Raw genomic sequence first — 20,095 nt, 5'->3', positions numbered from 1 at the left:
AAAGTAGAGACTTCAAATATGATCGCAACGACTCTTTCCTGAGTTTTTCTAACCAAACCCAAGCAGGTCACACTACCAATAACCATGACTTGCCACATGTACGCCAGCTTGGAGAGACAGCTGAGTGTAGCCATAAATGAATGACAACAGATTCCAGAATGTCAGCTTTTAGGGCAAACCTTTTTTTTTTTTTTTTCCTCCAGACCACGGTTTCTTTTTTTTTTTTTTTTGATTTTTGTTTTTGTTTTTTGAGACAGATTTTCTCCGTGTAGCCCTGGCTGTCCTGGAACTTGTCCTCTCGACCAGGATGGCATTGAACCCACAGGCCTCTGTCTCCTGAGTCCTAAAATTAAAAGTGTGTGCCACCCTTGCCTAACTATGATGTTTTTCTTTAAGTGATATACAAAACAATATTCTAGAGCTATTTATATGTAAGTATTACTTCTTCAACCAGACTCATCCTGATTGTAGCCCTGTACTGTATACAAGCAAAACTGAAATGTGCACAGCATTTTAAAGAAAGCAGGAAACCACTAAAATACTTTAAATGTTTATTGGTAATATTGACTTATGTAGAATCTTCATTACTTGATAATGTAATTAAATCAATTTCTTTGTGTGACTTTTCAAATGTACTCTAAAAGTTTATTTTTTATCATATCCTATTTCACTCCATATTATTTTTAAACCAGATTTCCTGCAACTTCTCCACTTAAAACTCTTCCACAAAGACATACAGAAATCAGGAGAACAAGCAAAGAGTACTTTTCCAAAGATAAAGACAGTATTTTTAAATTGCGAAACTTAGCTCGTAAAACTCCTAAGAAGCATGGATTACGTTTCTCTCAGGTAAAATATCCTTTCACTAACCAGTAGTTTAAATAGCATTGTCACATGTTTCATAATAAGATTGTTAAAAGTAAATTATGCTTTAATATTTGAAGACAATCTTGTAATCCCTTACATTAAAAACTTTTTTTTTAAAAAAAAATGTGTGAATGCATTTGGAACCTACAGAAACAGTGCTGAATTCAGTAATGAGTTTAAAAAGGATTGCTCTAATTTAATATTTTGTCATTTGTTATTCCTATTTGGTGTATTAATTAGATTTCCACCACTGTGATAAAACACTTGAGAATCGATCTCCAAGTAAGCAAGTTAAACCTTAGATTTCATAAGTTTCAGTCCATATTCTCCAGTCTCTATTATTTTTGGTCTTATGACAAGGCACTGCAATCATAATAAGAGCATGGAAGGGAGGGAGCTACTTACAGAAAATAGAAAGTAAAAGAAGGAAAATTGCCTGGATTGGGGTACCAATAGCTAGCTGCTTCAAAAGACTGCTACCTGTGATTCTTTGCACCAGACCTTGCCTCTTAAAGGTTGCATCACCTAGTAAGCTCAGGTTAGAGACTGACTTCAATATGGGTTATTTGCAGTATACTCATTATTTAAACAATAGCTGCATAATTGTATAATCCTTCAGTTTGTCTCTGTCACTACTCTTTTATAATGATAACCAAACTATAAAGTACATAGATAAGCAGTTGATTTGGATGTGTTGGAAAAGGTGCAAAATTTAAAACCTTTGCTATGTTTCCCATTTCTTTCGCACACTTTGTAACTCCATAGTACACTTTAACTAATAAAACTACAAGTATGAAAAACCCTAACTCAATAAATTAAGCGGAAATCCATTAAGGAAGACAGCAAATGTTAAATTCAGTCTGATACAAGAAAGAAAGGAAAGAGGGAAGGAGGAAGGAGGGAGAGAGAAAGAGAGAGAGAGAGAGAGAGAGAGAGAGAGAGAGAGAGAGAGAGAGAACAAGCAAACAAAGAATCCTGTGTTTAAAGTGTTCCACTTTCCTTTATTTTGTGTATAGACTGTTGTAAACAGAGACTGCTCATTCATTTTCCAGCCTCCTAGACCTGAACAATCACAGAAGAAACTATATTAATTACATACTGGCCAATGAGCTCAGGCTTCCTATTAACTAACTCTTACACTTTAAATTAACCCATTTCTATTAATATGTGTATCGCCATGAGGCTGTGGCTTATCAGTAAGGGTCAGGGTCTGTCTCTTTCGTCAGCTACATGGTCTCTGTCTGACTCCACCTACTCTCTATTTCTCTTCCAGTCTGGCTATAGTCTGCCATGCCATAGGCCAAAGCACCTTTATTTATTAACTAATAAAAGCAACACATATATCGAATGACATCCCACATCAGACTGTAACAAACCAAAACAATTTTTTTCTTAAGGAAAATACAGAAAACATAAATCATGAGAAGATAATCAATGAACACAAAGAAAACTCAGCTGACAAGAGAGAAATAAGCCAAGAAGATGTTGAAGAAGCTTGGAGATATATTATCATGACCTAGTAAGACAAAATTGAGCTGTAGTTAAGATTGTTAAGTATGTGGATTATTAATTTGATTTTTTCATCCAAATCTTCAAATGAATAAAAACCTTATTTTTAAAAATTAGAATTTTAATATGCTTGTATGTTTTTTAGTAATTGATTTTGGTACAGATCCAGTACACAAAGAAAAGTTTCACCTTTTTAATTAAAGTCATCACTGTAGTTTGAGATTTTTATTGGATTCCTCTGAGTTTTGTTGTGTAAGAATATATATGTAAAAGTAAATAGTAAATATAATTCTTGAACTTTTGACAAGAGAAAAATAAAGTACTCTGGTGGCTTTGTTTGTTGCAAGTCATATTCACATTTATATTCTATTCCTTTATTTTATAAAGAAAAATTATTTATACTCTTCTTTTTAGTCTGCAAAGCATTTTAGGTGTACCATCCATAGAAGACCTCATAAACCCAGATGAAGTAACTCCTCAATATATAATGTACAACATGTCCAACACAAGTAAGCATGGAGTGGTTGTACTACAAGACAAATCAGGTAGGTGTTTAGAAAAAATTTGGGGATATTTTTAAACTTGGTAACCAAAGCTGGCTTCATAGGGCAATGTAGACACTCAGATATAGAAAATAGAATCCTTTCCAAGGCTACATTAACTTAATTTTTAAAATTAAATTAAATTAAATTAAAAGTTCCCCAATATTCAGACAATGTTAATTTTGGTCAGACGCTTCATCTAAATCAGTAATAGTCATGTACCATAGTAATAGGACTAAAGAGAAGTAATGGAATAAATAAAGATGAGAATTAGTTTATATACACATAGACCTTTCTCATTTAATTAATTCTTGGTTTGGGGTAGCTACTTGATTTAAGTATCATAGATAGAATCAAGCTCAAGATACTTAAAACTTTTTCAATTTTTTTTTTTTTGTATTTTAATATATTAATCTGTACTCAACCAGTGGTTAGCTCAGCTGGTAAAAATGCTTGGTGCTAAGCCATGTATAATATTTTAAAAATACTATCATAAAACATCTATGACTTAATATACATTTTTTTGATTTTTGTATCTAGAGGATCTTCCACACTGGGTATTATCGGCTATGAAGTGCCTTGCAAATTGTAAGTTAAACCACAAATGTGTGTGTGTGTGTGTGTGGTATATTATATTGAAAGTGTTTAACAATAATGAAGAAAATATTTGAAATTATGAGTGAAATAATAGTCAAATAGAATTGATTAGGAGCTCTTTATTTTCAGTGTAAAAAATGAATCTTAATTAGAACCTGTCATTTATGGTTCAATTCAAATAAGTCATAAACTCATAGGTTTATAGATATTGAAAGGACTCATAGGTAAAATCTAAGCTACAATGATTGCCACATGAGGTTTATAGGCTTAAAGGTGGCAGTTTAGAAATGAAGCAACAAGCCAGGTGGTGGTGGTGCACACCTTTAATCCAGGAACTCAGAAGGCAGAGGCAGGTGGATCTCTGTGAGTTCGAGACCAACCTGGTCTATAAGAGCTAGTTCCAGGACAGGCACCAAAAGCTACAGAGACAACCTGGCCCCCCAAAACTTAAAATAAACAAATAAATAAATAAATAAATAAGAAGCAACATAGGAATAGAAGATGTTAAATCAGAATCCAAGTTTCATAAAGCCCATGTCCATACTTTCCCAAGGTAGATTACTTCATAGGATGTATTAATAGAAAATGCTGTTAGTTATTTACAAACCACTGTTTAGCATTTTATTGCTCAACCTTTTTCTTAGTAAACATTGATAGTTGGTTTACAAAATTCTTCCTGCTTTCAAAATATATTTTAAAAATTTGCAAAGGTATTTGCTTTCATAATACATTTATCTAATTATTCTTTATCAATAAAAATCGAGAGTTGGATATTAGAGTAAGATCCTGAAAGATCAGAGAAGCAGCAGAACAGCGACCAGTAACTTCTTATCTCTTCTGTTCCTCCATCCAGATGGGTTGAGATCCTCTCTCAGTCCTGCCTTCCTGTTTCACATCTGTTCACAGTCCTCCAAACCTCTGCAGTTAATTTTGGTCAGCTAATGGCTAGCTCTGCCCTCTGACTCAAACAGGCTTTATTTTCAAAATGAAATTAAAATATTATACAACACGTTTAAGTCATTAAAAGTTAAAATGTATTTTAGAAATTTTAGTGATCGCTGAAGTTCTTTTAAAGTTACCACTTTTGGAAATGGAATGGAATTTTGTAAATGTCAAAGATTATATTCCTTATTGTATGTCAAAATAACAGAAGAGCCAAAGAAATAGCAATTATATTAATAAGTTACAAAAACATTTTATTTGTGGAATTAGATAAAGAGCCTGTGTTTTTAAGCATGGACTTTTGATTATCTTCCCTACTCAACTGTCCTGTTCTCCTATGCCTCATGATTAACAACATAGATAAGCATTCTCAGAGGCATTTATCTTCCATCTTTAGAGATTTCTGTCTTCCCTCTCTTCCCAGCTCTTATGGTACCTAGATGATAATAAGTATATAGCTTATTGGATTTTAGTTAATTGCAATGTGTTATCTAGAGTCTATAGTAGTGGTTCTGAACCTGTGGGTTACATTCCCTCTGTCAAATCTCTATCTTCAAAACTATTAACATTGCAATTCATAGCAGCAAAATTACAGTCCTGAAGTAGCAATGACATTTATTTTATGGTTGTGGGTCACCACAACATAGGATCTCTACTAAAGGGTCACAACATTAGAAAGGTTGAAACACTGGTCTATATGAAGAATAATCTTGAAAATTAGTCTGAAGAGTACTACCTACAACTTTTTTCCCAGAGATGAAAATTAGTATTATCTGAACTCAAACCTCAATTATCTTACTATAAATTCTTTTTATTTCTAGTGAACCTGTGTTTTCTGTGTTAGACATTGTACTGCAGATTATTTAATATTCTATATATTAAGAATATTTATGTCTGCTTTAGAAAAATACCTTGTTTGGGGTCTAGAAAATTCAATATTAGTTTCTAAAGTATTATGTTTATGAATTGTTTTTTTCTTTAATCATTTTGGAGTGTGTATGCTTACAACTTGTGTAGTCATACAACAATTTGGAAACAGAAAGACAAAAAAAACTTTATTTGGCTCAAAAAAAAGGATTTTGGTAAGGATAACTCAATGATATGAGTTAACAGGAGCCTTAAAGTTCTAGCTCTTAAGACTTCCGTTCAGGGTTCAATTAAAGAAACTATGAGTAGCTAAAGGGGAGGCTAAAATTCTGAGGGTAAAGAAGTCTACTCACAACAAGAGCTGCCCATCCTTGTTCCTTTATTCTTCTCTATTCAATTTATCGTTTCTCATTGTTCTTTGTTCCACCCATTTTACAAATGTTTCCAGTCGTATATATCCTTAACACCAACAACTCCCAAGTCCTAGCAGATCCAAGGGCAGAGTTCTTTTGCCCCGTAGAAAGTCAGATAAGGAATTTTACGTACACACAGATCCATGGGAGTGGCTAGGACAAGGCTTCTCCTTAATAGAGAACGTTAGTTAAGAAAGTAATTAAATAATCACGGAAATCTAGAGGGAGGTTAGTATGCTGTCCTACATATTTAGTGGTCAGTAAAGGGCTAAAAAGTTTATTTCTAGCATGCCATGGTTTTCCTCTCCCAGAATGCATCAGGTAATCAGGTAACCAAGCAACCTACATAAACAGGTAGAAGCCTTGGCTCTAGATCAGATAACAGCTACAACAGATGCTGCAGTTTCTATGGGCTTACAGGTTTTGAGTACACACCTAAGCAGTAAAGACAAGGGGGAGAACCAGGGTTCCTCGGTGTGCTGTTATCAGCTGTTCTCTTTGGTGGGTGATTGTGGGGTAAAACAGAGCAGCATCTCAGGCAAGCAGTAATTCTATATCCTTGGAGATCAGTGAATATCTTAAATGAAATGCTCTACACCTGGACCCTAAGCACTGACCAAATGCCTGCTAATAAAGATAATTGCAGGAAAGCAGATCTCTGTTTATGTAGAAAAGAAAAATGGAGACCTGGCAGTGGGAAACTGTTCTGAACTAGGGAATTAATTCCCCAACGTGTAACAGAAAGGGAAGTCAGCTACAGCGAAAAATCTACAGCAAAAGACTATCCACAAAGCAATAATGCCAAAAAGCCTTGCTTTTTGTTTTAGCCTTTATCAGATCTCTTGGTTCTGATAAGTTGCTTGTGAAAAGATGACTGAGTAATTACTGTATAATGTTGCAGCTTGTAGCAATGAGTACATATTTCCTTCACTAGGGAGATGTTCCCAAGACTCCAGTGCAGTTGAATCTTTTTTGTAAACCATGTCCCAGAAGACTTTTATAGGAAAGAGTCCCTGGACATAGTTTATAGATGCTAAATTAGAGATCCCAGAGTGAAGAGAAACACTAAAAAAGATCAGAATTGAGCTAGTTATTTATTTAGGGGTAGACTCGTAGATCACAATCTGCTGCTGAAAAGGGGAATAGCAACCAAACCCTGCAGCCAGAAGAGAGGCCAGATGAGCGCTTTATTTTGGCGTATATAGTGTAAGGGGCCACACCCAAGTAGGCAGGTAACTTAAAGGCTATTGGTGGTGGGAATTCCTATAGCACCAGAGCAAATAATTCTATGGCAATATGTTCCTACTTCCCCTTGATGAGTACTAGACTTGTACAGAAGTTTATATTTTTAATAGATCAACAATGATTAATAACTATGATTCAATAGTAGTATTAAGTTTAAAAAGTAATATGGAAAAATATTAAAATTATTAAGAATTTTAAAGAGAGTAAAATTTTTTCATAAAAGTACTGACATACAAAAGATAGTTTAGAATTATTTGTATTATTCTTGTCTTCACAAAATAAATTGCAACAAAATTTCACTAAAATAATTGATGATTTTAAAATATATCATAAATTTTTCTTTCTTATAGTTTTTCATATGTTAAAAAATATTAAAACAAAATAACAGCCAGAGGCTGTTTAAAGTGATGTCCAGTGAAATGATGAGACCTGAGTTGATGAACTACATATATTGTAACATGAATTGTTAAACATACCTCCCTCATGAAGTACAAGCTTAAACTTAGGTGTACTTTTAACTGTATTAAATTGAAATATAGTTTGCCCAATTTTTTTTGCCTTCTGCTTCTTAGGGCCAAGAAGTAATGAAACTAACAATCCAACTTATGTTGGATTTGAACGTGATGTATTCAGAACAATTGCAGATTATTTTCTAGATCTCCCTGAACCTCTACTTACATTTAAATATTATGAATTATTTGTGAACATTATGGGTATGTATAAATTTTACTTTTTACTTAAATTTACTCTATTAAAATTTTAAGTTTCCTTGAAGTTAAAAGTCTAAAAACATGGTAAATATGAATGTGGTGGGCTATAAACTATTTCAAATACTATATTCTAGTTCAAATGGTTCAAATATGCTGTAATACTAGTTGCCTTGAGATCGACTAACATATAGCTATGTAGTTGTGACACAGCTTCCTAGACTTAGCCTTGATCTTACAGGAGAAAGGCTCAGATTCACAAGACTGTTCTTACTTCTGGTTCTGACAACAATTAAGTTCCCTGTGCTCCCACAATTATGCTCAGCCAATTACCAATTAAAACGTTTATTTGAACCCCTCTGTAATTCTCTCAAGAAATCCTGGAAAGTAATTATGTTTGATATTTTGTTTTAAAAAGGATAGAACTCAGGAACAGACAGAAAGAAGAAATGTACATGGAAGGAGTGGGGGTACACAGGCTCTGTACCCTCTCAGGAAAACACCTGAACATCTCTGTGTTCATCAACCCAAAGCTGCCTTAGCTTCACTGTTTCAGAATTTTAAGTAAATTTTATTAGCTAGATATGATTGATTAACTTGTCATTTTATGCTATTAAACTCAATCTCCATCCCCCTCTCCTTTCCAAGAGATTGTAGGTAATGCTTTTATGTGGCTAAGCCATGAGTTACGTTAGTACAAACTCATGCATGTTGAAATAGCTCCTCATGAATAACAATACTGATCACTCAGGAAATTCCAAGGATTTTAGGATTTCTATGCCAGTAACCAAGAACAGAGAGCAAATATAGGTACCCTTGTCACTTGTCTTCATGTGCTGTTTACATACCTCTGGACTCAACCAATCCAGATTCAAAAATGTTTTGTTTTCAATGTAGCTACAGAGAATTTGCGGAAGGTGGGGTTCCTTGTCATTTTCTGTAAGCAATAAACATATACATAATGCTTGCTTTGTGTTAGTTATATATGTAATCTAGAGATTTTGTTGTATGTTTATTTGATTTTTGTTTTTTGAGACAGGGTTTCTCTTAAATAAATGACTATGTTATATGTATGTGCATAGAGCACCATTTTATATATATGAAGATTTTGTTCATGTGCATCCCTGGAACCAGTCTTCCCATGAAAACCAAGATGCTTATATGCATGCTTCTATATACAGGTGTCTTATATTTGAAAGATTTCAAGTACTAGTAGGATTAAAAACAAATATTTTTAAGTTTATCCTGATTCAATTCTTCTAATTAGGCTGTTAAATTAATTTTTAGATAATTTATATCATAAATTTAAATATTACTAGTCAGTCTTGCATGTTTATAACTGAATGCTGCATGAGTCCTACTGAAGAGGCTTCCAAATTAAGGAACTTCTATGTGTTCTCTACTAACAGTGTATATAATAGTGATGCTTATTTTTTTAACTTTATTTTTGTCTTATTTTTATTCACTGTCTTGCATTTGCATCTTAATTTTTGTTTCATTTTCTGGTAGTTGTTTGTGGCTACGTCACAGTTTCAGATAGAGCAAGTGGGATACATAAAATCCATGATGATCCACGGTCTTCAAATATCCATCATTTAAGCAATTTGAATTCCTTCAAATCAACTGAATGTCTGCTACTGAGTCTGCTTCACAAAGACAAAAGCAGTGAAGAATTGGATTCTTCTAAGAGACTGCAAAGAAGTGATCAAGGATTTCAAGAAAGATGTGCCAAGAAAATGCAGCTAGTTAATTTAAGAAACAGAAGAGCTAGTGCCAACGACATAATGGGAGGAAGCTGTCATAATTTAATAGGCTTAAGTAATACACATGCCCTGTCCTCTAACATCAAACCAAGGTGTTCTTCTTTGGAAGGAATTATAGATATGTCAGGGAATTCAAGTAAAAAGACATCCAGTATTTTCTATCAGTCTTTTCTGAACATAGAAGAGCAAAATAATAAGCAACCTTTAGTACCAATGCCCAAACAGAAATCTCTATTTAATCTTCACTCAGAAGAAAATATTCAGCAGTCATACTGTGTTAGTATTAAAAGAAGCTCTGCTTTGACTGTTCAAGACCAAGGGGAGTTATATAAAGAAAAATGTAATTCAAAACAGCTTTGTAGATCTCAGAGTTTGCTTTTAAGAAGTAGTACAAGACAGAATAGATATGTCAATACACCAGTGGCTGAAATTATAATGAAACCACATGTTGCCCAAGGCAGTGCAAGTGTGCAAAGTGAGCTCGGAGAGTCTAGTACCACAATCAATAAAAGACTGTGCAAAAGCACAGTAGAACTTTCAGAGAATTCTTTACTTCCAGCTGCTTCTGTGTTGAATGGCACACAAAGTAAGGCTGTTTTCGGTGCATGCAATGTTAACGTTTAATGTTTACTAACTCTGCTTTGTATTCCTGACTTTTCTTGTCTGAAATTGCTTTTTTATTTTCTTGAAAAGAAATTTTTATAAAAGACTGATGATGGCATAACCAATGTTTATTCTACCCTACTTAAAGCACTTAATTTCTTTTCCTTTAATTTTACTTATTCTGTGTCACTTTATATATAAATGAAGGGTTTTAGTACTTAGAAATAGGTTGTAAAGTTATAGCGATTTTCTTACTATACTTTTAGAGAATGGAAATTTGTAACTCTTAATTAAAAGGGAAATACTGTCAATATATTACACTCTTTATATGACTGCACATTCTATTTATTTGAAAATTATTATCACTGATGATTTTTGGGGAATGGGGGTCACTTTCCCTTCTAGGTTTGCTGCAGCCTCATTTAGAGAGAGTTGCCATCAATGCTCTACAGTTATGTTGTTTGTTACTTCCCCCACCAAATCGTAGAAAGCTTCAACTCTTAATGCGCATGATTTCTCGAATGAGTCAAAATGTTGATATGCCCAAACTTCATGAAGAAATGGGTACAAGATCATTGGTAAGTTGATTTAAATATAATTTTACTATATTATATATCGTCCTCAAGAATTTCATACATGTATATAATGTGTTTTGACTATATCTATTCCCTATTCCTCTCTCTCTCTCTTTATATTCTCATTTTTAAATAACTTGTTGAATCCAATTATGTTGCTCATATGTACATGGTTATAGGGCCATTTACTGGAACAACATCTGCCTACCTGGGCCAAATTCCTAAAGAAAACTGACTCTTCTTCCCCTAATAGTCATCACCTGTCTATAGTCCCTCAAGTATGGATGGGGCTTCAAAATCCCTCCACCTCAATGCTGGAATGTTGATGGGTTTGATCTTCTGCAGGCAACTATTGCTGTGAGTTTATGAATTTATTAGTCCTGTCCTATCCCAAAGACTGTTTCAAATTTTCCCTGACCTTTGCCTCTTCCATATGTTCCCTGAATCCTCTCTCTCTCTCTCTCTCTCTCTCTCTCTCTCTCTCTCTCTCTCTCTCTCTCTGTGTGTGTGTGTGTGTGTGTGTGTGTGTGTGTGTGTGTACTACTAGCATTTCATTTGTATTTTAATAAATAAAGCTTGCCTGAAGATCAGAGAGTAAGGTCAGCCTTATAGACAGCAGTGTGACTGACACTGTTAATCTCAATAGCTACACTAGTTTGCCATAGGAATCACATGGTGCATGCCTTTAATTCCAGTGGTACACAACTTTAATCCTGGAGCTAGAGAGGATTATAAAACAGCAGTCACAGTCTCATTCTGAGATTCCTTGAGACAGCCTGGCCATTTTGGACTGAGGTAGATGTTTGAGAGGCATCTAGGTTGTTTCCTAGTTCTGGCAATTATGAATAATACTGCTATGAACATAGTTGAGCAAGTGTCCTTGTGGTGTGATTGAGTATCCTTTTTGTGTATGCCTAAGATTGGTATAGCTGGGTCTTGAGGTAGATTGAGTCCCAATTTTCCGAGAAACCACCATACTAATTTCCAGAGTTGCTGTACAAGTTTGCACTCCCAACAATGGAAGAATGTTCCCCTTACTCCACATTCTTTCCAATATAAGGTGTCATTAGTGTTTTTTAACTAGTCATTCTGACAGGTGTATCTCAGAGTCATTTTGATTTGCATTGCCCTGATGAATATGGATGCTGAACAGTCATTTAAGTGTATTTCGGCCATTTGAGATTCTTCTGTTGAGAATTCTCTGTTTAAAGCTGTACTCCTTTTTTTATCTTTGTTATTGATTTTATTGAGCTATACATTTTTCTCTTATTCCCCTTGCTGCATCTCTCCTCCCCTTCTACCCTCTCCTATGGTCCTCATGCTCCCAATTTACTCAGGAGATCTTGTCTTTTTCTAGTTCCCTTGTAGATTAAATCCACACATGTCTCTCGTACGGTCCTCATTGTTGCCTAGGTTCTCTGTGATTGTGATTTGTAGGCTTGCTTCCTTTGCTTTATGTCTAAGAACCAATTATGAGTGAGTACACATGATATTTATCTTTCTAGGTCTGGGTTACCTCAATATGATATTTTCTAGATCCATCCATTTGCATACCAATTTTAAGATGTCATTTTTTTCTGCTGTGAAGTACTCCACTGTGTAAATATACAACATTTTCCTTATTCATTCTTTGCTTGAGGGGCATTTAGGTTGTTTCCAGGTTCTGACTATGACAAACAAAACTGCTATGAACATAGTTGAGCACATGTCCTTGTGGTAAGATTGAGCATCCTTTGGGTATATACCCAAAAGTGGTATTGCCTATCTTGAGGAAGGTTGTTTCCTAATTTTCTGAGAAATCACCACACTGATAACCAAAGGGGCTGTACCTGCTTGCACTCCCACTAGCAAATGCATGAATGTTCCCTTTACCCAACATAAATTGTCACCAGTGTTTTGGATCTTGGTATCTTCTTCAATTTCTTTCTTCAAAGATTTAAAGTTCTTGCCAAACAAGTCTTCCACCTTCTGGTTTGAGTTACTCTGAGATATTGTATGCTATTTGTGGCTATTGTGAAGGGTGATATTGCTCTTATTTCCTTTGTTTCACTCAGCTTGAGGTTGCTTCCATAGACCTGCTCTGTCAGAGGTCCTGGCTGAGGACTACTCGCTTGGTGGTCCCAGACTCAAGCCCAGACTCACAGAAGTCTCTGGTTCCTGCCTACTCCCTCAGAGGTCCCAGACTCATGCCCAGACCTGCAGAGGTCTCTGGTTCCAGCCTACTTCCTCAGTGGTTGCTCCCTTGAACCTGCTCCTGTGGAATTCGCTGTCTCAGGCCTGTTCTGGCCTAGGTCATTGGCTCAGTTTTCTTTCTGTAAATGTCCCTGGTCTGGGTCCACTCCTGCAGAGATCCCTGGCTCGTGCTTTGTCCCACAAGGATCTCTGGTTCAGGTCTACTCCCTCAGTTGTCCGAGATTCAGGAGCCAGTTTGTGTTTCCTTTATTGCCCCTATTTCAGTTTTTTAGCCTTAAACTGTTTTCTTTACTCATTTGATTGCTTTTTCTTGGTTTTCTTGAGTTTCTTTAAGAGATTTATAGATTTCTTCCATTTTTTTGTTTGTCTTTTCCTCCATTTCTTTAAGGGTATTTTTCATTTCCTCTTTAAGAGTCTCTATCATCTTCATAAAGTTATATTTCACATGGTTTTCTTCTGCTTCTTCTGGGTTAAGATGATGAGGTCTTCCTGTTTTATGACCATTGGGTTCTGGCATTACCATGTTGCTTTTTTGTGTTTTTTTTTTTAAATGAATTTTCACATTGATGCCTACCCATCTCTTCTTCCAATTGGTGCTGGCAGTGTCTTTGCCTCTTGGTTCAGTCCTTGCAGTTGCTGGCTGTGTCTTAAGGAGCTGCTCTGTACAGTCGCTGTCTCTGTCTCCAGCAGCCACTAAGGTCACTCTTAGCCTGTTTACTTGGTCACTCTGTGCAGTTGGAGCCTGTGCTTCTGAGTTCCTCTGAGGTCACAGAGGATGGGTGGGTTTGGGGAAAGACTGGCCTTGTAGCTGACAGGGTCCAGTTGATGGGGTGGGGGTGTTGGAGCAGCCTATCTGCAGGGAGCTTGCCTGCTACCTGGCTAGTGAAGCTGATACAGGTGAGGGAGGTGCCCAGGGTTTTGTCTTGGTACCAAAGGCCGTGAGAGTGGGGTGCCCACCTGGCTGTCTGAGCAATCACTTCTTGGTCTGTGTGCATTTGCAGTCTGTGCTTCAGAGTTCCTCTGAGGTTGCAGGGGATGGGTTGGTTTGGGGTGGAGTGGGCCTTATAGCTTACAGGGTTCCATCAGTGTTGTTGGAACAGCCTATCTGTAGGAAACTTTCCTGCTGGATGGCCAATGAAGATGAGACAGGTCGAGGAACGGCCTGGAGTTTTTGCCCTGGTACCGAGGGCCTAGATTGTGGGGTGCTTAGCTGGCTGGCTGGTCATTCACCTCTTCGTCCCCCATCTCTGAGGTTTTATTAGTGTGCTTTGTGTGTGCGTGGCAGTGAGGCTAGAGGGTGGAGAGTGTTTCTTATAATGGATTTATAATGTTTCTCATCATGGTTTATTAACTAAAAAATGACCAAGCTATTTGAAAGTACTGCTTATGTGATACTTTTATCTTATAATGCTTCTGTTATAAAAACTTTCAACAGTAAAATAAAATGCAAAGTATTTTTAAATCACTTGAAAGAAAACAAAGAACCCCCAGGAAAGTAAAGCCATGTGTGCAAATCACAAAATAGAGTTTAATAGTTTTGCAGGTTAAGTTCTTAGTTTATTTGTTTGTATGATTGGTCAGTTCATTGTTGTTTTATTTTATGCCAAGTATTTGTATTTAAACTTTAGTTAAACTTAAAAACAAAACAACCCTAAAATCCTGACCTTGTCTAGAGAAAACAGTGTTATACAAATTCTTTGTACTTTTACCTCTTTATGTATTCCATGTGTGATACATTCTTTTGGTTTGTGGTTTTTGGAATTAGTTTAATAAAATAAGTATCTGTTCTCTAACAGCTTTTGGCTTAAGGATTATATCTCTATATTAATAGAACCCATGGTATTTATTAATAAAACTATAAAAATGAAAGGAAAACCCACTAAACATACTCCATTGGAAATCTATCAACAAAAATACATAACAAATTCCTTTTAGAGTACTGTAATATAATAGAATTCTTTCCTTCATAACTATAATAAATTATTTCCACATGCTCTAAACTGAAGTCTGCTTATCACTTAGTCCCCACACATCATGTAATACAAATTGGAAATTATTTATATTGTCATTTATATAAAATCTTAGGTTCTTAAGTTGTCATCATTTTGTAGGTTATACATACTTTTTCTCGGTGTGTACTGTGTTGTGCTGAAGAAGTGGATCTTGATGAGCTTCTGGCTTCAAGATTAATATCTTTCCTAATGGATCATCAACAGGAAATTCTTCAAGTACCCACTTATTTACAGACTGCTGTGGAGCAGCATCTTGACTACATTCAAAAGGGCCATGTAGGTATTTTCACCTTAAAAACATCTCTGCACTAGTTATTCACTAGTAGCAAATTTAAGAGTCAAATTGGATACAAATAAGCTCACATAAACATTCACTAAATCAGGAACATAGAGAGCCTATAGATTCACACAGCACTGAGACTCTTCTTGGCCTTTCATCATTAATTTGGCTAGACAAAACTTCATGATTCCACCTTCAGCTCTGGGATTACAGAACATGCTTCTTTGCTCAGTTTTTAGGAGACGTTGGGGATCCAAACTCAAGTCCTCATGCCTGCTTGGGAAACATTTTACCAATTAAGCTGTCTCCTCAGACCCTACATATGGAACCTTGATTGTCTAGTGCTGTTAAATGTCCATTTTTTGAAAATCTAAGAGTAAGTTTGATGGAAAGAGTCTTATTCTGATACATTCTATATAGTTAAAGCAGAATTCATTCTGAAGAAGAAAAGACTAAAATACATAGAATGGAAAAAAGTTGTCAGAGAAAGAAAAAAGCACTAAGCAGCAGATATCCACCATAATCAGGCATTGGCTGACAAGCACATTTTGTTCGTGCTTTTTCTCATGTATATTATTATAATATTGTACTGACTTACCACAAATATAACTGTACCTTAAACTTCAATATCCATAAATACATGGGCTCTGATTGTCCTCTAGTTCTCAAAAACAATGGATCAGTGGTTCATTACCAAGTCAAAATATTAGTGGTTTAAACTGAATTAAAACACCATTTAGATCGCTATGTTTCATACTTCAAATAATAAAATCCATGGTTAAGAGTGAGACTAATAGCTACCTTTAGTGCTTCTGTGTACATTTTCTCATGTAATCTTCATTTTAATGATGAGTAAACAGACCTGAAGTTAATTTGGCATTGTACACTAGTATGCTGTAGGGTTTGGATTTAGATCCTGCTCACTTGCTCTACTGTATATTCAGTTTTATAAACACACTGAATGTTTTATTGAGGGTAAATAATAGGTATTAGATTCTACCAAAAATGCATAGGAAAAATAAAACCAGAACATACAGACTTTCACTATTTTGGTTTCTTCACTGACAGTTTAAAAATCCTGGAGATGAACAAGTTGTTCCTTTGCCAACATATTCTTACTGTAAGCAGATTAGTACTCAAGAATTTGATAAGCAGAAAGTTTCAACTTCTCAAGCTGCAATTGAAGAACTTTTGGAGAATATTATTAGAAGTAAAAACTTGCCTCCAAAGGAGAAAAGAAAAAAACTGAAGCAGGTACAAGAATGCACAATCCATCTTACAAACGTTTTCTAGTTTGTGATCAGGAATTGCTATTTTTAATGACATTTTGAGATAAAATTTTAACTTTTAAATATGTAGCTTATATATTGTTGTTTATTATATTCTTAAAGTATATGAATTAGTGCTTATTTCATTTTACTCTATCTTAAATTTAAAATAATTATAATATTAATTGATTCTCTTTTATTTTACTTGTATTTTGTATAATTATACTTTGAATTAATCTGGGAAAGCTTATGTAAAATCTGGATTATGATATAATATCTCTGAATGATTCATCCCTACCACTGATTAAAACTCTCTCAGTTCTAAAGCTCAGTAACTACATGGCTCTAGAAAGCGCAAAGCCTGAGAAATTCAAGAGAGAAATAAAAACTGCACCAACTTCCTCTGGCCTTCATAGGCTTTATCAGCATCAACTTCCTCTGGCCTTCATAAGCTTTATCAGAGAGAAAGATTTGGGTTTAGGGTGAGAATTAACAGAAAAGAATCCTAGAATTTTACTTACAGGAGTCTGGAAGATTTTATAACGTTACCTTCACGAATGCGCAGAGAGTAGTAAGTGCCAGATGAAGAGATACTTGACAAACTTCATCTAGGGAAATAATACTCAAGAGTTTCTAATATTCTTCTCCTCATTTTTAAGTTTCAGAAGGAATATCCCTTGATATATCAGAAAAGATTTCCAACCACTGAGAGTGAAGCAGCACTTTTGGATGCCAAACCTACCATCAAGCAACCAATGCTGAATTTAAGAAACCCAAAGCTTCACCGTCTGCGATACTGACTTAAAACTTTAATAAATGAATCCATATATGAGAGTATTTTTTACTTAAAAGGAAATCTATTAATATTGTTGTTTCTGTGATAAGGACCAAAATAGTCTTTTATCCATGTGAAAGTGCCAAAGCTACTGGCTCTTAGCTAAGAATACCTAACGAAAGTGAAGCATGATTAATAAAGACTCGGAGAGAGAAATTGGGGCTCAACCTGAAGACCCAGAAGGCAAAGCAGTCAGCCACTGACTTTTACCTTGACCTCAGTTTGAAATGGTGATCCTGCTTCCAGGAATCTCAGAATGAGACTGTGTCTGAGAGCTGTTTCCTCCCATAATATAACCTCTCTAGTTATGTGATTAAAGGCATGTACCACCCGGTTTCTATGGCAGCTGGGATTAAAGGTGTGTGTTACCATTACATGGTCTGTAAGGCTAACAGTGGGGTTATTTTACTCTCAGATCTTCAGGTTAGCTTTATTTATTAAGATACAATTAAAGTGGCACTATACAAAAGCCCATACCAAATATTTTAATTAGAAACTATAACTTTTAATATAATGATCTAGTAAGGCTATTAGGATTGTATCATAAAGATGAAATTATGGTGCTGTTTTAAAAGAAAACATGCCTGTGTCTATATGTGTGCCTATGGGTAGTACCTAAAGAACTGGCTGTTTATGATTGTTTATTTTTAAGTATCAGAATGTGAAGAATATTGTACTCTTGTATAATCTTTTTATACTTATGATCTATTTAAATGTGTTTAAATATACATGTGTAGCTTGGTTTCTGTTTATTGGAGTTTGGTTTATTGGGAGATAAAAGGGGTGACTTTATGATATGAGATAAAGTCTTAATATGCACCCCACTCTGACACCTCAGCCTTATACTCCTGAGTGGTAGGAATATGCACGTGTGCCGCCGTTCCTGGCTTATATATGTGGGTTTTTAAATGTTTGTTCAAGGTTTTTGTTTTTCCCTAAACTATCTCAACTACTTCAGTCTTTTTTCCAGAAATATCTTTTGAATATTTACATTCTTTATCCATTCTAATACTGAAATAGATGTGTAATAGTTATTTAGCATCAGCAATGTGCCTTTCATTATTTAAATGTGATAACAGCAATGTGCCTTTCATTGTTTCTTAAATGTGACCATAATAAATAAAGCAAAATTTCTTCACTTAAGACATTTATTTTTTCAATTAATGTAACTACATTTTACATGCCCTTAAAATAATAATATATTTACTGACATTGAGGTATGGGAATTCTTTCAGCTGAACACTGGCCTTTCTTAGAATAGTCTTTAAGCAAATGTTTCTAAGTTGGAGCACTTTGGAATTACCCAGGTCTGATAAGCGAATCAAGTCTATAATTTAGAGATGGTAAAAAAGACAATGGTACTTGCGGTGGTTTGAATAGGTATGACCTTTATAGACTCATGTGTTTGAATGCTTGGTCTATAAGAAGTAGAATGATTAGGGGAAGTGGCCTTGTTAGAGTAGGTGTGGCCTTGTATGATGAAATGGATTACTATGGGGTGGGCTTTGAGGTCTTATATGCTCAAGCTATGCCCACTATGGCACATAGTCTTCTGCTGCCTGAAGATTAAGATGTATTAACTCTGAGGTTCTGTTCCAACACCATGTCTGCCTGCACATGGCCATGCTTCCCACCATGACAACAATGGTACTAAACCTTTGAAACTGCAAGCCAGCACCAGTTAAAGGTTTTTTTTTGTTGTTGTTTTGTTTTGTTTTTCATAAGAGTTGCTGTGGTCATCTAAGCCACAGGACTCACCTGTACAATTTGGAAGAAGAGATGGGTAGGTGCCAATGCATGAATAAATTCAACAACAAAAAAACAATATGGAAACACTAGAACCTAGTTGTCCTACAAAAGGAAGACCTGAGCATTCTAACCCAAAGAGGTAGAACAAAATGTCCTTAAATATAACTTTATGATGATGATAGAGACCTGAAGTATGATTAATAAAAACTCATAGACAGATACTGGGGTTCAACCTGAAGACCAGAAAAGCAAAGCAGCCAGCCAGTGACTTTTACCTGGACCTCAGTCTGAAAATGGTGGTCTTGCCTCCAGGAAACCTCAGAATGAGAGTGAGACTGAAAGCTCTCTCTTCCCATTTTATAATCCTCTCTAGTTTTGGGGTTAATGTTGTGCACAACTACTGCCTCATTTCTATGGCGCATTTCAAATGGTTCAAGACTTGAAAATTGAAATAGAGACAACAAAGAAAACACAAACCAATGGAATTCTGGAAATGGAAAATTGGGTAAAGGAGCAGATACTACACAGGTGCAAGCATAACCTACAGATTACAGAGATGGAAGAAAAATCTTAGGGGTTGAAGATATGGTAGAGGAAATAGATTCATAGGTCAAGGAAAATGTTAAATAAAACAAATTCTAAACACAAAATATCCAGGAAATCTGGAACACCATAAAAAAATCCAAAAACCTTAATATTATGCTATTAAGAATAATAGGGATAGAAGAAGAACTCCAGTGCAAAGGTACAGAAAATATATTCAACAAAATCATAGAAAACTTTCTCAACCTAAAGAAGGATATGTCCATGAAAGAAGCCTCAAAAACACCAAACACTGGACTGAAAAAAGTATGTGCCCTCACCATATTAAAACACTAAACATTCAGAATGAAGAAGGAATATTAAGAGCTGCAATGGAACAGACCAAGTAAAATATAAAGGCAAACCTATCAGAATTGCATCCAAATTCTCAACAAAAACTGTGAATGAAAGCCAGAAGTCCTGGACAGATGTGCTGCAGACACTAAGAGACCATGGATGATGCATGCACAGATTAACAATCTCAGCAGAGTTTTCATTGATTTAAGCAATTAAACCAGATTTAAGCAATATTTACCCACAAATCCA

The 20,095-nt window shown here is 35.3% G+C and overlaps 1 protein-coding gene across 2 annotated transcripts in view; it reads left to right on the top strand.

Annotated features, from left to right (window-relative positions):
• Depdc1 (DEP domain containing 1) overlaps window positions 1-17,966 on the top strand; it is a 37,153-nt gene extending 19,187 nt beyond the window's left edge. The window contains exons 3-12 of one of the 2 annotated variants that reach the window (XM_005357443.2): window positions 693-849; window positions 2,265-2,386; window positions 2,791-2,921; window positions 3,459-3,506; window positions 7,555-7,695; window positions 9,199-10,038; window positions 10,461-10,633; window positions 14,935-15,111; window positions 16,184-16,369; window positions 17,043-17,966. In XM_005357443.2, the coding sequence (XP_005357500.1) occupies window positions 693-849; window positions 2,265-2,386; window positions 2,791-2,921; window positions 3,459-3,506; window positions 7,555-7,695; window positions 9,199-10,038; window positions 10,461-10,633; window positions 14,935-15,111; window positions 16,184-16,369; window positions 17,043-17,183 (2,116 nt within the window). In that variant the 3' untranslated portion in view covers window positions 17,184-17,966. The remainder of the gene's footprint in view (window positions 1-692; window positions 850-2,264; window positions 2,387-2,790; window positions 2,922-3,458; window positions 3,507-7,554; window positions 7,696-9,198; window positions 10,039-10,460; window positions 10,634-14,934; window positions 15,112-16,183; window positions 16,370-17,042) is intronic. The other variant, XM_005357444.2, reaches the window with a different exon arrangement.
• The last annotated feature ends 2,129 nt before the right edge of the window (window positions 17,967-20,095 follow it).

This window comes from Microtus ochrogaster, chromosome 21 (genome assembly GCF_000317375.1).
Source record: "Microtus ochrogaster isolate Prairie Vole_2 chromosome 21, MicOch1.0, whole genome shotgun sequence".
In the NCBI taxonomy this organism is placed as follows: domain Eukaryota; kingdom Metazoa; phylum Chordata; class Mammalia; order Rodentia; family Cricetidae; genus Microtus; species Microtus ochrogaster.
The sequence above is the reverse complement of the archived record's forward strand: the minus strand, read 5'-3'. Positions and strand labels throughout refer to the sequence as shown.